At 40.6% G+C, this 16,772-nt stretch overlaps 1 protein-coding gene across 1 annotated transcript in view; it reads left to right on the forward strand.

Moving 5' to 3' along the window:
- The first annotated feature begins 5,438 nt into the window (after window positions 1-5,438).
- Window positions 5,439-16,772, forward strand: part of IL12RB2 (interleukin 12 receptor, beta 2) — a 77,799-nt gene continuing 66,465 nt past the window's right edge. Inside the window, exons 1-6 of the mRNA XM_014541058.1 lie at window positions 5,439-5,466; window positions 7,530-7,820; window positions 10,817-10,931; window positions 11,836-12,020; window positions 13,264-13,406; window positions 14,575-14,725. Coding sequence (XP_014396544.1) covers window positions 5,439-5,466; window positions 7,530-7,820; window positions 10,817-10,931; window positions 11,836-12,020; window positions 13,264-13,406; window positions 14,575-14,725 — 913 coding nt within the window. The remainder of the gene's footprint in view (window positions 5,467-7,529; window positions 7,821-10,816; window positions 10,932-11,835; window positions 12,021-13,263; window positions 13,407-14,574; window positions 14,726-16,772) is intronic.

A 16,772-nucleotide genomic window follows, 5' to 3' on the forward strand; every position in this document is an offset into this window, starting at 1 on the left:
TATACCATCCAGTTAATAATTTAATATTGAATATTATACTATTTGGAGAATGTTGCAGCTTCATAAATTGCCATGCGCATTGGAAGATACCCTGTAGACACTCTTTGCAGTTAGGAAGCAGAAACCTGTTTAATCCTATGTATCTGTCCATTCTAGTTCAAGTCATAATTTCCTTTATGGAGAATATTTCAAATTTTAATGATGCAAGTAAAGTAACTATAATAAACAAAAACTTCTTAATGACATCAGCCACAATGTAGCAGAATAAGATTTAATGTAGTTTTAATTACATAAAACTAAACTATAAGTAAACTAGTAGCCCTGCGCACGAATCCGTGCGCCAGTAGCTCTCTGCGGGGCCTGTCTGCTCCATGCCTGCTGCCCAGAGGCTCTCCGCGGCCCAGAGGCCCATCCACGCCCTGGCCTGGCCAGAGGCCCCTCTGCAGCTGGACGCGGAACGCTTGCCTTGTCACTGCGGTGATAAAGCAAGCATTCCGCCAGGCCCCTCATGCTGCCCACTCTCAGCAACCCCCCCCGCCCCGGGACTGGGGGACTCCGGTGGGGCTTATTGAACTGGGCACCGCCAGAACTGGGCTATGGGCGCTGCCATCTTTGTGATAGAGTGACAGTTAATTTGCATATTACCCTTTTATTAGATAGGATTAGATAAACACAGAAAAGTTTCATTCAGTTCAGCACATGCCTCCTATGTGCCACAGATTGTAGCTTCTGCCCATGAGGAGCTTGCAAGCAAATGGAGGAGACAGGTAGATACCTAAATAAGTTAGTTCTACTTAAGGCAGGTGCTAAGATAAGAGGATGCAAGATGCTATGAAGATACTAGTAGGAGGCTTCTGTCCGACCTGAAGACTTAAGTAAAGCTTCCAAAGATCTGACAAGTTCTTTCCATCTCTGCTGCTGTAACAGTGGTCCACACCACCATCATTTCCTACCCGGGTCTCTGCAATTGCTTCCTAACTGGTCTGCTTGCTTCCACTCTGGCCCCCATACAAGGGGCCAAGACTAGTTTTTTGTTTTGGGGGTTTTTTTTTGTTTGTTTTTTTTGTGTATGTGCATTTAATGTAATTCATATCTTCTATCATCCCCAATTAAAACCCAGTTAAATATATAAATGGAATTTCTAATTAAACACCAGTGGTTTCCCATAGTGTTGAGGGTAAAATGCATGCTCCCCTCCATGGCAAACAAGCCCATGATAGACTTGGCTCCTGCCTTCTCCAATTCACTTCATACCAATCTCCCATAGTTACTTTCCCTAGACACCGTGACCTTATTTCAGTGCTTCATCCACAGCAAGCTTGTTCCTCTGCCTCTGGCTCTGCAGTCACCATTTTCTCTGTCAGGAAAATTCTTCCCGAGCCTTGACTTGGCCTTCCCCAGTCTCAGCTCTAGCTTCACCTGCTAGAAACACCTCATTGACCAGCTTCTCTTCTCCCCAGGCTCTCTCTCCCTTTAGCCTTGTGTTCTTTCTTCTGTCATTATCTGAATTTGTGATTTATCTCTTTGTCTTCTACCTCTCTACTCCAGGATGTTGGTTCCAATGAGAGCCAAAACTCTCTCTGTCTTCCTCTCCACTCTGTCCCAAACTCCTGGCACATAGAAACTTAATACATAGTTGTTGAATGAATGACTGAATAAAAGGTGTCTGGGATAAATGAGTAAGACTCAGCCAGTCTAAGAACAGTGGAAAAGTAGCAGAAGCATGAGTTGGCATGGGCTGTGCAGTTCAGTCTCACTAGAGAGCTGAATGTCCACTAGAGAGCTGAATGTCAGCAGAGAGGGGTGGAAGACGTGGCTGGTGGTAAAGACAGGAATTAGCTCACAGAGGCCATTGTAAGCCATGTACTTGTACTTTATGGTTTAGAGAGAGGGACACTGTCAGATTTCTATTTGGATCAGTGTTCCTCAAACATTTTTAATGAAGACCCAGAAGAACTACATTTTATATTATCTGCACATTGAGATCTATCCCTAGACTTCAGAAGCCACCATATTTCTTGGCTCTGGCCCCCTTTCTCCATCTTCAGAGCCAGCAGAGGTGGGGAGAGTACTTCTTGCATTGAAGCTCTCTGCCTCCCGCCTCAACTTTTATGAATTCATGCTCTTACACTGAGCCCATTTGGCCACCTCCTGGTCCTTAATTTTAAAGACATCTCCAAAATCCCTTTGTCATGTAACCTAATATATTCATGGGGCCTGGGGATTAGCCCAGTGGTCAGCAAACTCATTAGTCAACAGAGCCAAATATCAACAGTACAACGATTGAAATTTCTTTTGAGAGCCAAATTTTTTAAACTTAAACTATATAGGTAGGTACATTGTTATTAACTTAATTAGGGTACTCCTAAGCTGGCCTTTGCTAAAAACGTCCTCAATCTGAGGGGTTGACCTCAGCGAACGTACCCCCACTTCTTCTAATGCCACTTCTTCAAAATAGACTCGCCCAGGCCGAAAACCGACTTCTGCGCATGGGCCACGAAGTTTCAATCGCACTGTACATGCGCGCCTGCACATGGTATTTTGTGGAAGAGCCACACTCAAGGGGCCAAAGAGCCGCATGTGGCTCGCGAGCCAAGGTTTGCCGACCACTGGATTAGGGCATAGACATATTTTGTGGACCATTATTCTGCCTGCCATAGGAATGTTTAGGGAGTTTTCTATAGCTTATATTCCTTGTCCCTCCCTCCCTCCCTCCCTCCCTCCTTTTCTTCCTCCCTCCCTGCTTTCTTTCAGGAACCATTTATTGAGTAATCTTTCCCAATGCTAAGTGCTGGCATACAGCAGTGAGCAAGACAGTTAATGTTTCTGCTCTCATGGTGGCTTAAATTCAAACAAGTAATTACAAACAAGTAATGAAGTAAATAAACAAGGTGGTTATAGATTGTACCATGAAGGCAATGAGTAGAAAGTAGCTAGCTGGGCAAGACCACTTTGGCTAGGTGGTCAGGGAGGGGCTCTCTGAGGAAGTGACACATGAGATGAGATCTGAAGAATGTAAGTCAGTCAGCCACTGAGAACAAGGGAAAGAAACTTCTAGCAGAGGAAATGGAAAGTGCAGAGTCCCCTGGGCAGCAAAAGGCATGTCTTGTTTAACGAACAGTCAGAAGGTCAGTGTGAATGGAGCAGAGTGAGCAGGGCAAAGACGTAAAGCAAATGATGGTGACAAGGCGGGAGAGGTGAGGCCATGCAGTGGCTGAGAGATCCTGTGTGTGGTAAGGACTTTGAATTTTATTCTAAAGCATGGGGGACCCGTTTAAGGGTTTTAAAAAGTGGTGGTGTAAGAGGTAACAGAATCTGATTTATGTGTTTATTTTATCTTATTTTTTATTATTATTTTTTTATTTCTTTTCTGATTTATGTTTTTAAAAGGTAGTCAGCTATGTGAAAATGACTTAGAAAGGGGCAAGATGACCTATGGATGAGGACAGTGGGTGGGGAGTGAGGGAGGAGGGTGGGGTGGGAACTGGGTGGAGGGGAGTTATGGGGGGAAAAAAGAGGAACAAATGTAATAATCTGAACAATAAAGATTTAATTAATAAAAAAATAAAGGGGCAAGATGGAGTTGAGAGATACTTTAAGGGGCTACTTCAGTCATCTATGGGAGAGATGACAGTGGTTGGGATTAGAGTGAGGATGGTAGAAAAGGAGAGAAGTGAATGATCTGTGATATACTTTGGAGGTAAAATTGATAAGACTTAGTAATGGTTTGGTTGTAGGGGATGAAAAAGAGAATGGAATCAAGGATGACTTCTAGGTTTTTGAGCAACTTAGGGATAAAAATGTTATTCACTGAGATAGAAAAGGCTGGGTCTGGAAGAACCAGTTTGGAGAAGGGAGCATGTTAATATTGAGTAGTCTGCTGGACATCCAGGAAGTGATTCCAAGGAGACAGACATGTGAGACTGGAGCTCAGGGAGAAGTAGAGTTGAAGATACACATCTCAGAACCCTAACCGGTTTGGCTCAGTGGATAGAGCGTTGGCCTGCAGACTCAAGGGTCCCAGGTTCGATTCTGGTCAAGGGCATGTACCTTGGTTACGGGCACATCCCCAGTAGGGAGTGTGCAGGAGGCAGCTGATTGATGTTTCTCTCTCGTCTATGTTTCTAACTCTCTATCCCTCTCCCTTCCTCTCTGTAAAAAATCAATAAAATATATATTTTTTTAAAAAGATACGCATCTCAGAGTTGTTAGCATACGGATGATATCTAGAGCCAGGTGATCAGATGAGATCTCCCGGGAGAAAGTAGAAATGGAGAAAAAATAATGCATTAGGTGAGCTGAGATCTTCCAAGGATTAAATGTCAGGAGGAGACAGAATTGCAACCAGCAAAGACTATAGAAAAGATAGTGATATTATTTGGGGCTACCCTGAGTGTGACTAGGCGTTAAAGGAGCAAGTAGGCATAGGGAAGCCCATTAGGGCAAGACTGTTGTGTCTACCAGTTAACACTGTGGCTGGCATCATTGAATGAAGAAGTGAATTTTTCTGAGGCTCTATAGCATGCTCTGGCACGTTTCTAGGTATGGGGATAAGAAGTGAACATTTGGAATGGCTGTTTCCCAGTGGCCTGACATCAGGGAACTTTCCATCTTACTTTGTGAAAGCCCACTTTTAATAGAATTTAGATAATTTGCTAATGACTAGTAGAGCCATTCCTTAGATTTACATTTGGAAACAATCAGAAATCACTAGCTTGCATTTTCCAAACCATTCAAGATGAAAATACTCCGTAAAATAGTAATATATGAACAAGCAAACACACAAGTAAAATTGAACTTTTATAGAAAACCTCAACAACCCTCTTTAGAACCCGTTGACTTTTTTTCCTACTGTCAAAGAGATCAATCTTTTACAAAGTGCCGGGGGGGCGGGGGGGGGGGGGCGGGCGTTATGAGCTACTTTTAATCTCTTACTTCCAGAAGTAGGTGACTAGGTCAGAAATTCTCATTAGTCTTGGAATTTCACACTATTGTGTTTGACTGTGATGAGGCAACATGTTTGGAAGAAAAAAAATGTGTAGGATTGAGGCTTAGAAAGTTAAATGACTTGCCAATAGTCTCAAAGTATTTACACCCAGTTCTAAAGGACTCCAAAAGCCATGACTCTTCTCCCACCCTTTGCTGACCCCAAGAAACTTAAATGACGTGGGGGTTAGAGATGACTAAGATTTTTCAATTTACTAGTTTTAAAGATACACTTCATTATTTAAAAAATAACAAGCAAAATCTTAACAATATGGAGAAAATTAAAGGGGCATTTTAAGCACTTCTAAATGATGTTGGTTCTGGTATTTTTTTAATGTGTTTAACATGAATGAATCCTTCTTTTACAGGAAAAATATAGAGGTGCATTCCAGAGGTGACAGTTCATGGCACATATAGTTAGAGCATGCTATTTGGCACTTATTTTTGTCATCATGTCGCCATTGGTTCAAGCAACAATAGGTAAGATATTTCTATAATCTATTTGTGGAAGGATTTGTGGTTTAAATTCTCAGTTACAGATTAAAAATATGCACTTGTGGTAAATGTTCTGGTAGTTGGTCTTTTGTAGTCAATCTACCATGTAAGTGGATAATCTGGTTCTATGTATGTAACGAACATGTATTTTATTTAATTTGTACTAATGATTAAAAGTTCAGTGATAACATTTCCTCTTGAAAATGGCTAGGTAGCCAAGCTCAGCATCATGAACAAATGTTTTACATTATAATGTATGAGAGGCCCAGTACACGAAATTCGTGCATGGGGTGGGAGATCCCTCAGCCTGGCCTGCACCCTCTCCAATCCAGGACCCCTCGGGGGATGTCTGACTGCTTGTTTAGGCCCGATCCCTGCAGGATTGGGCCTAAACCAGCAATGGGACATCCATCTCACAATCTGGGACTACTGGCGGCTCCTAACCGCTCACCTGCCTGCTTGCTTGATTGCTCCTAATCACTCTGCCTGCCTGCCTGATCACCCCTAACCACTCTGCATGCCTACCTGATGCTCCTAACTGCTCCCCTGCCTGCCTGATCAGCCCTAATCGCCTCTGCCTGCCTGCCTGCTCACCCCTAACCACCTCTGCATGCCTGCCTGATCACCCCTATTTGTTCCCCTGCCGGCCTGATGACCCCTAACTGCTCTCCCCTGCTGGCCTGATCGCCTCTAACTGCTCTCCCTTGCCAGCCTAATCACCTCTAACTGCCTCTGCCCTGGCCCCCATCACCATGGCTTTGTCTGGAAGGACATCCGGAAGATGTCTGGAATCTATTAGTATAGATTCTAAAAGGGTATTTATGGTTGAAGTCAGCTATTTTTTAAAAGTGGTGGCTGGCATTTTCTTTGCTTCTTTCTATTGGGAGCTTATTTTTTACTTTCTGGCCTATTAAGATCAAAGAATATCAAACAAGCAGAAAACAAACATAATTAAGATAAGAGAAAGATGTAGTTTTAGTTCTGAAAATAGAAGTGAGAACTTTTTATTTTAAAAGAATTTTCAGTACTTCCTTTATTTGATTTAAATAACATGTTTTTTACATCAATTTATTTATGGTAGTTGATCCAAGAAATCTTACAATTACTTCCCCTGCCAAAAATAAAAAAATTAAAAAGATAAAAGACTTTCAGTGAGCATTTTATATCACATCTAAAAATTCAGGGTGAATCTATAATTCTGAGGGTTTTTTTTTTAATTGGCAATTACTAAGTACCACCAAAAACTGTTAATTCTGAATAGTTGTCATATTTATTTATACAAAAACTTCAGTAATAAGAATGACCTCTCTTTTAAATAAGAGTTTAATGTGGTAACTGACATATAGTAAATAATATGGAGAACTCTTTTTTTCAAATTAGCTGTATTGGGTAATGGTTCATCTAGCCCAAGGTCTTACATCTTGAAGGAATATCAAAATATGGCATGGTAAGATCTAATTTCTATCTTTGTTGCCAACTACAAATACACCAGAGCCCCCGAATATTTTCTGTTATAAAATAATGTTATAGATTACATATACTTTATACCACTAATATAATAAAAGAGGGAACTATTCCAAAATCTGTCCCTAAAGTTTGTAATAGCCTTTTAAAATTGTCTCTTTTTGGAATGAGTATTTAAGTAAGCATCATAAATCATAAATGGGGATGGAAACAAATGTGATTTATTCTGGGAAGTACTTTTTAGTAGTCTGGTGAATAATTTACATACAGAGAGATTGGCTTTTCCTGGAACTGTGTTCTTGAATGTTCTTCCAACCCTGTTTTCTCACCACTTTCCTATTTATAGTTCTGGTTCTAATATTACTGTTTTGAGAGGAATGCATGTTTTAATTCAGTTAGACTTTAATATGGTGGCCTTCTGTTCTCATTGTGCATCACCAATACAGCCGGAGCAATGGAGGTTATTTATAGTTCCAGGACTTGGTGGGGTTCATTTTGCCCTGCATTTGGGGAATTAATGAACCCTCCGTTTTGGAATGGGTTGCTTATATGCCAACGAAAGTATTGCGTTTTGTGTCTCACAGCAGATGTGTGCAAGAGAGGAGATGTGACTGTGGAGCCTTCCCGTGTCCTTCCACTTGGATCTGCTGTCAATATTTCATGTTCTCTAAAGCCCAAGCAAGGCTGCTCTCCATATTCCAATTTTAACAGGTTAAGCCTCTACAAGTTTCACCAAAAAATAAAGTTCCAGCATGGCCACTCCCTCAGTTCGCAGGTCTCAGGTCTTCCTCTGGGCACAACCGTGTTTGTCTGCAAACTGGCCTGCGGCAGTAGTGAGGAGATCCAGATATGCGGGGCAGAGATCTCAGTTGGTGGTGAGCATTCCATTCTGAATTCCTAAAAACTGGTGATCGTTTGGTATTTGTCCTGTGTTAAGCAGAAAGCCCAGTATAGGACTGTGTTCTTTCTTCTCCCACCATGTGGACATATTTTATCTTGATAGTAACATGAGCACCTCAATGTGAGAAGTCCAGAAATCTATGAAATTGGGGTCTCATTTCATAAGGCTCTATTTCCTCTCTCTCTTCTTCCTTCTCTCCGTCCCTCTCCTCCCTCCCCTTTTTGGCCATTAACACCATTTACCTGCTGTCCTTGGATGGCAATGGCAGGAAAATGGATCTCTGCAATCTTCATGCCTTCTTGACTTTGAGAATTTGTTCAAAACTACAACCTCCTAAAAAGAAGAAAGAGATGTCTCTTTGGACTTATGCAGCCCAGGCTGTCTACCCAAGGCTGAACACTTCTCCCCTCTCTAACTTTATGTACAAAAAATAGTTCTTCCATCCATAGTCACTCCTGACCACTGATCATCATACTTAGCAGAGGTTAAAAGAAAACTATCCTTATATTTATCTTTTCTTGAAAATTGCCTAGGGTAAACCTGACATGCTAACACTCCCTAGGGCGGGGAGAGTTGTATAGTTCCAGGGAAGCAAGAGTAAGGGAGCCAGGAAAGTAGCAAAGCAAACACAAGGTGGTTAAGTTACTGAGCTGGTCACAGAGGCATCAGAAAATACAGCTGGTTGCTTGGTCACTAGGAACATCCCCAGAAAGAACATATGGAAATGCAATGACAGGAGAAAGAGAGAAGAATTTAACTGTCTGCCTTTGGTCAGAGCATCAACTGCCCCTTACTGCTGGCTTACACAGCTGGTCCCTCCAGGCAGCTGCTGGGAATAAGAGCTAAGATGTCACAGTTGGCATCTGTAGCATGAGCCACAGTGCACAGAGTGAGCCAGCAGAAGACCAGCCTGCAACCTTAAAGGCCCAGCCAGACAAACCAGTGAGCATACATGGGTCCTGAGAGATCCTGTGGTGCTTTGTGCCCCTGTGGTTCCAGGGAAGGTCCAGGGTAGCAGGTGAGAGGCATGAAGAGAGTAGGAGCAATTGCTACAGCAGGCTGACCAAATGCAAGGACAGGGTCCCTGTCATAAAAACAGTGATATAGAACTCAATAGGCTCTTTCCTGCAAAGGTGAAGCCTCTTCTCTGTGACCTATAAGGATATGGTTGGTGCCAGGCAATCTTCCTGGAGGGTCACCAGAAGCACTGAGCGGAACACCAAGCAATGGCCAAACAAATCACTGGGGGAGAAAGAGACATAAACTAGGTCCAGTACGCCTCTTTCCGTTCAGAGTCTCCTGTCCCCACCCTTATGGATCATGTGCTCTCAGCTCTGACAGCCTGTGGTGTCATAAGAGGAACCTGGGCTTTGAATTCCAACCCTGCCACCAGCAATGTACCCTTCGACAATTTCAATTCTCTGAGCCTCAGTTTCTCCCTCTGAATTATGGAGATACTAACACCTATCTCTTAAGATGGTTTCAGTGATTAGATGACACCTTGTATGCAAAGTGCTTCATCTAGTACCAGGCACATAGGAGGTACATAGGTCCTGAGTGCGGAGATTGCACATCTGTCCAGTTTTACTCTCCTTTTTCCCTTAAGAGAAAGCATAAGCATTGGTTATAGACAAAATGAAAATTTTTCTAAAAAACGCCAATGGTCCTCACCTCCCTTGTCTTCAGAACTCCTGAATTTTTCACCCAGGTTATTTGCCATCTTACAGACTAACATTGTATATTTGTATTAGACATTTCCAGCTCTGTGATGTCAGTTCCAAGAGTCCACAGTGCTGCTGTGTTGTTGTTTTTTCTTTTTGGTGGCCTAACAATGGCCTCGGAAGTCGGTATTCTTGTCGATATCCTTAGCCATTTTGTTCCATTTCCTATCTTTGCTCAGATAAATTGGAGTGCTGCAACTCCTTTTCATGTTTTGCTTTTCCATCCACAGTATGCATTTGTGAGTCTGCAGCAGTGGATCTAGGGAGGTGGGGAGGAGGTCTGTCAGGTGCAGCTCAGTCGGGTGGTGCTGCCTGCCTGCCGGAATGTTGCTTGTGCAACGCGCTCAAGGCGTAACCACACCATGAAATGGCTGCTCTTTGAGCAAGTTTAACACCTTTGAGGTCAAGGACTGACTGGAAGCAACACCTTTTTCTGAATATAGCTAGTCATTCCAGGAAAAGACACAGTGCATGTTGGTTTCACCCAGTGTAGTAAGAGTAACCCTACCTAGTGAGAGAGTAAGCAGCCTACCCCATGGAAACTACTCAGTGTCTATTTAAATCATTAATTTATAAATGTCCATAAAGGATGTACTCCAAGTAAAGCTGCAGAAATTAGATTTAGATGGTACAGCTCAGAAGGACATGAGTAGGACCAATGGATAGAAATGTCTTGGCAGTACATTTCAGCTTCAACGGAGAAAAAGAGCCCCCGATGTTTAAGGATTTGTAATATTAAGTGGACTTTATTCTGGAAAGGTAAACTCATCGTCACTGGGGCCATGGAGGTAGCATTGGGTATTCACCTGCCAGGGAGAATAGTAAAATGTGGTGACAGGCTTGGACATAAGTCAGCCACTCCTAGGCTGGAGCCCTGCTTCTGCCACTTCATAGATTTCTAATCTTTGGCAAGATACCTAACCTCTAAGTCTTAGTTTCCTCTTCAATAAAGTGAGGATAATAATAGTTTGTACATAATGTAGCTGCTGTGACGTCTACTTGAGAAAAACCGCACATAAAACACTTAGCATAGGACTTGGCATATAGTAAGTGTTTGCTATTGTTAGTAGAAGAAATTCATGCCTCGGAGGCAAATTTGAACTTGATGGGATCTAACATAGCTACCAGCTTGTCTGGGATGGGATATATAGAGAAAGTATTGTTATCTTGTTGACAAATAATAACAATGCGATTGAATGATCACTTGTGTGGCATTTCAAATATATGGCTTTGCTCTTTATTTTTAAAGTTGGTCCAGAACAGCCTCAAAACTTATCATGCACACAGAAGGGAGAACGTGGGACTGTGGCCTGCACCTGGGACAGAGGACGAGACACCCACCTACCTACTGCGTATACTTTACAGTGAGTGAGAGACTGTTCTTGCAGGTTTTTGTGGATCTCTGTATGACATTGAGAAATACCTAATAGTTCTAGTTTAACCAGTGAGAAGAAGCAATAGACAGCTCTAGATCATTAGATGTTTTTTTTAAAAAATGCTAGCATTCATAAATTAAAACTGGTTCATTCATCTAAAGTGTGGGAACTGATGCATGGGTCTGAGGTCTAACTCAGAGTTTTCTTCAGGGCATCCAAGGCCAATTTTTTGCACATTCTTCCCTGCTCTAGGAGGGTTGAACTGGCTGCTTTATATACCTTTTCTCGCAGACTCTTGTGGCCATGATATATAAATAGACTCTTCCCTGTGGAGCTTTCCATCAGCCTGGGAGAGTTTCTTTTCGAAGCACCTTTGCCTGACCTGCACGAGCATCCACAGAGAGAGTCTGGGAGTTTCTGTTTCTTGCAGTTGATTCCATAATCCCATCCAAAGATCCCGCTGGGTTGCACTGTGCCTAAGTGAGCAGCAGATGGGGAAAGGAAGTGGGCCCCAGGGTTCTGGTCTGTACTAGAAACTGGCACTTCTGTGCAGTAAATGCCAAGGTGGACCATGGATCCTTTGGATCTGACCTAAGGAACCAAGACATCAGAAAGGGTTTGGGGAATTCAGGCAGTGCAGGGATGCTTACTCATCTCTATGAATGTCAAAAAAAAAAAAATCTCAGTCCTACCAAAGAAAGGGAGAGGGGGAAGTATGGTCCTATTTATGACCATAGAATACAAACATTTCCATAGTGTACCCTCTAGTAATAAGACTGACCCTAAAAATATGTCTAGAATTTTAAATATTTGAAAGTTTCGTTCTTTTGTGTTAAAAGGGGGAAGTAGCACATAACGTATCCTGCTAAACACAGATGTCTCTTATTCACAGGTTAAATGGACCAAAAAATTTAACTTGGCAGAAGACATGTAATGATTATTACTGTGACCATTTGGACCTTGGAATCAACCTAACCCTGGAATCACCTGAATCCAGTTACACAGCCAGGGTTACTACCATCAGTGATCTTGGAAATGCTTCTTCATTTCCATCCACATTCACATTCTTGGAGATAGGTACATTTTATTTCACTTTTTGTAGGTGCCATACGTTGGCACATGAACATTATTTCAAAAATCACTTGAATGTCCTATATGTGATTGTTTCAAAAGAGGCAGTGGTTGATGGAAAGTGACCAACAAGCATAGGCATAGGATAAACATTACTTTGATGCAGGTAAAAGGGTGCATGATCCTGGAGCTACATAGAGATGGTTGTATAAAAGTCAACATTATTCTCTATATTGGGCAAACAGGAGCCCCTGGTTTCAATCCCACGAAGGCACCAGCTGCCAGTAACACTACCTGTCTGAGAGAGGGTCCTGTGAGGTTATCTCAAGAAGCTCAGTGTAGGCCATTCTTGGTAGAGATGTCTTTTTACCCCCATGGCTGTTCCACTCTTCTGAGTTAGGCTACATGTAGGCCTGCAGGTCTGGAGCAGCTGGTGCAAACTATAAATAAAATGGATCAAGGTTTATGTGCACCTCGCTCTGTGAGTACTTACCTCTGCTCCTCTCAGCGTGGTTGCTGGAATGAGCCAGTCCCAGCACATTTCTGAGCAAATATAATTGGCCCAGATGAATCAAAGACCAATCCCAGGCATTCCCAGATGCTGCCCATCTCAGGTAGAACTGGGTTTCTGGCCTGCCTGAAGTCCCAGCCTCACACTATGTGTTTCTCTTCTCTCTTCCCACAGCACCTCTTTGCATACGCACTGCTAACTATAAGTCTGAACATAGGCATTTAATATGCATTTTCCTATCACACTTCTCCCCATCTACTTTGCATCTCTTTACATAGGCATCTCTAAGCCACCTTCTTCCCTCTTATCCTTTTCTTCTGTTCCCCTGTTCCTATATCCCCTTCTTGTGACTTTTCTACCAACATTTCTTCTCTTCCTGAGGGGATCACCTCTAGCCACCTCTAACTCAGCATTGGGACTCTCAGATTTGGCACATCGTTTGTTTTTTTTAAAAATCATTGAATTAAGTGGAGTCAACACTATCATTGCTGTCGGTGGTAGTTTATTTGGTAAAAATGAGGGCAGATTAAGAGGAATTATTTTAAGGATTTAGAAGTGAATCAAACTTTTTCTTCTTTCTAAAAGCCAGGGACTTCTCTCTTATTTATTTCACCAAATTGGGTGGTCATGCATCTTAGAGATGAATTTTGTTCAACTCTTTATAGCTCATGTTAATACATAAGACAGTTTCTGATTGTGGAGCCTGAATCACACCTTTTTGTTTATCCTGTTTACCAGTGAAGCCTCTTCCTCCGTGGGACATCAGAATCAAATGTGCAAATGATTCTGTGAGCAGGTGTACTCTTCAGTGGAGAGATGAGGGGATGGTGCTGTTTAATCGACTCAGATATCGGCCCAGTAGCAGCAGGTCCTGGAATATGGTAATGGTTTTTGGAGTGAAGGGGGAAAACAGGGAGGGGTTCTTGATATTACTGCACAGACCTCTGTCTTTTCATACCAGCAAAATATGTAGTTTAAAGTATATACTTGAGTTATACCAGAAAGCCAGATATACCTCTATTTATGAAGAAATATCTTGAATTCTGACCACTGATTTTTTAAGTTGCAAGCTTCTGTAGACCAGTATTAATTTTCTATATTTTGTGTCTAGTAAAGGGCTCATTTCTCCTTGAGTTTTTTTTTTAACCCCTGCCCTATTATTACTTTTTAGTAATTTTTTAACATATTGGAAACAGAAATATTAGGGTCTGTTCACAGAAGTTTATGTGGAATTTAATATTCCAAAGATAAAGCCCCACACTTTGATATATTAGGCATTATTTTTTTACAATAAAAAGTATAGGATTATAATTTCTTCCAGTATTTTTATAAACTATAATGTCTTTTTTAAAATATATTTTTATTGATTTCAGAGAGGAAGGGAAAGGGAGAAAGAGATAAAAAACATTAATGATGAGAGGGAATCATTGATTGGCTGCCTCCTTCACACCCCCTACTGGGGATCGAGCTCTCAACCCAGCATGTGCCCTTGACAGGAATTGAACCCAGGACCCTTCAGTCTGCAGGCCAACACTCTATCCACTGAGCCAAACCAGCTAGAGCTAAACTATAATGTCTTATAATGACAAAGGATCAGTTTCATATACAGCTGATATTCAAGAGAGATACAGTAACTAAATTTCTTAAATATTTTTATATAATTAAAGTTTTCTGTTTGAACCCAGTTCTATGTCTTTATAAGGATTAAAATATGCATCACATTCTAGTTGTGATCAAATGTAGAAAATTCTCCAAGGCCTTTATGAAAATTGGTAGTTTTCAACTTATACTTCCTTTTCTGCTAGTTTTAGGAATCCTCTTGGAACTTATGTAGATAGGTTCTTAATCTCAGGAGATATTTTTGTTTTGTTTATTCTGAAACAGTATTATTTCAGTGTATTCAATAACCCAGCCATTGATATATCTTCTCATTGAATAACAGATCTGAAAAAAAAAATGAGTTACCTGGTCTAGTTTTTTACCTTTTTGTTAAAATTCTTTAAATTAATAGAGTATTAATATGCACCTTAAAAATCTGTCTGTTTGAAGGTTAATACTACAAATGCCAAAGGAAGACATGATTTGTTGGATCTGAAACCATTCACAGATTATGAATTTCAGGTTTCCTCTAAACTACATCTTTATAAAGGCAGTTGGAGTGACTGGAGTGAACCATTGAGAATGCAAACACCAGAAGAAGGTATGTGTCAAAACCCCCCCCCCAAAAAAAAAACAGGAATAGGGTGGGGTGGGGTGGAGAGAAAGGATGGAGGGAAAGAAGATGATGCAGTGATTTCCTTGGAATAGAATCGCTAAAGTACTGATACTGAGTCAAAGAGTATGATTGCATTAATTAACAAGTTAATTTCCACATGAACTTAAGTTCTGAAACTGTCAGAGAGATCTGTTTATATTGCTAGGAAATATTTAATATTAGGTAAGTCCTACTTCTGTTTGGCACATGTCATGTTGGTGACAAGCTTAAGCCTCAGTAATCTTTGGTTATAACTTCCTATTTTTATTGCACTTATATTATTTTTTTACTTACCATCTCAGTAATTCTCTCTCTCTCTTAAATTACAGAGCTAAACCAGTAATTAATTTCATTCTTTCATAGTTAAACCTTGATTCAGTTTACTGTTTGGATTCTATGAAAATGAATTTGGCTCTGTGAGCCACTAAAAGCTTGAAAGAAGGAGGATTCTGGACACATAATATTTTAAAGTAAAATTTAACATCCAGCCATCTTTCTCCTTCAAATACTGCAGCATTGCACTTCTTCCAGGCTTTGACTCCCTGCTCAGATGAGTGCCAGCAGACTGTCCATAGCTATGAAAAGGATATCAAATATATTTTTCAGTCTTATGGGCTTTTATATTTGGTAATCATTGGGAAGGTAATTTTACTGAAGTATAATACAAATATTTTTATAAGAGCAAAAATGCTTATATGAGCATTATTTCAGTAATTAACAAATCTTGGGAAACAAAAGAAATAGCCACCTGAATATTAGTATTCAAAAGCTCTCAATTGGTTATATAGCATGGACTTTTCATAATTTGCATACATTTGGCTCAGGAAAAATTATTAGCATATAATACATTGCTTTATTATCTTGAGGTTTTGTAATATTAATACTTACTTGTGGAAACTTATGGATCTGTGTGCATATGAACTAACCTTGTGATTAAGTTACATTCATTTTCTGTGAGCTAGTAATGGCTTTTGGTAATTGATGACACTTATCAATGATTCTTCAATGACATTCAAGCACCTAAAGGACCTATTAATAAAATATAATCCCTGAGATAATTGTATATTCTTCCCCTCTTCTTGTATGAATTGCATTACTTCTATTTTAAAAAAATGTTTAAAAATGAAATCATTCAACAAATTAGAATTTATTTCCTCTCATTTCATAATAAAAATCTCGTAAATTAAATCTCGTTGATCCATTTGCTGTCTGCTTAAATGCTTGCCATTTTCATAATCCAGAGCTTATTTTTATTATCCTTGTATTACACATAGTCAAAGTAATGAATTTTTTAAAAATATATTTTATTGATTTTTTACAGAGAGGAAGGGAGAGGGACAGAGCTAGAAACATGGATGAGAGAGAAACATCGATCAGCTGCCTCCCGCACACCCCTCACTGGGGATGTGCCCACAACCAACGTATATTCCCTTGACCGGAATCGAACCTGGGGCCCCTCAGTCCGCAGGCCGACGCTCTATCCACTGAGCCAAACCGGTCAGGGCGTAATGAATTTTTTAAAAGTAGTTCATGGAGTTGATTTTATTTATACACAGTACAGATAAAATTCTTGAAAATGGGCCATATTTTCTAAGTTCAAGGTAGTAAATATTTGTTATATTACATGAGTCTAAACTATAAACAAGGGAAACTCTGGATTTGTGAATTCTTGTCATTCTTACTCACCTTTGGTAATGACCTGTTAAAAGGGTTTTCTTTTCTTGTAAGTGTTTATCTGTTGAATTAAAAACCCTTCAAGGTAGGACAGTAGTAACTTTCTCATGTCTTATAAAATAAACCACTATCATAACAATGAGTGCAGCAACTTGTTATGGTTAAGAATTTGTGGATGGTTGTGAATTGAACCAAGAATGCTGGCTCTTTCAGAGTAATTGTAGGCATTCATAAAGAGAGAAACCCATACTCTGAGATATACCACGGTTACCAAGCTCTGTTGGCTTCCTTTCAATGTCTGAATCTCCCTTTATGGTGT

Source organism: Myotis brandtii, unplaced genomic scaffold (genome assembly GCF_000412655.1).
Source record: "Myotis brandtii unplaced genomic scaffold, ASM41265v1 scaffold26, whole genome shotgun sequence".
In the NCBI taxonomy this organism is placed as follows: Eukaryota; Metazoa; Chordata; class Mammalia; order Chiroptera; family Vespertilionidae; genus Myotis; species Myotis brandtii.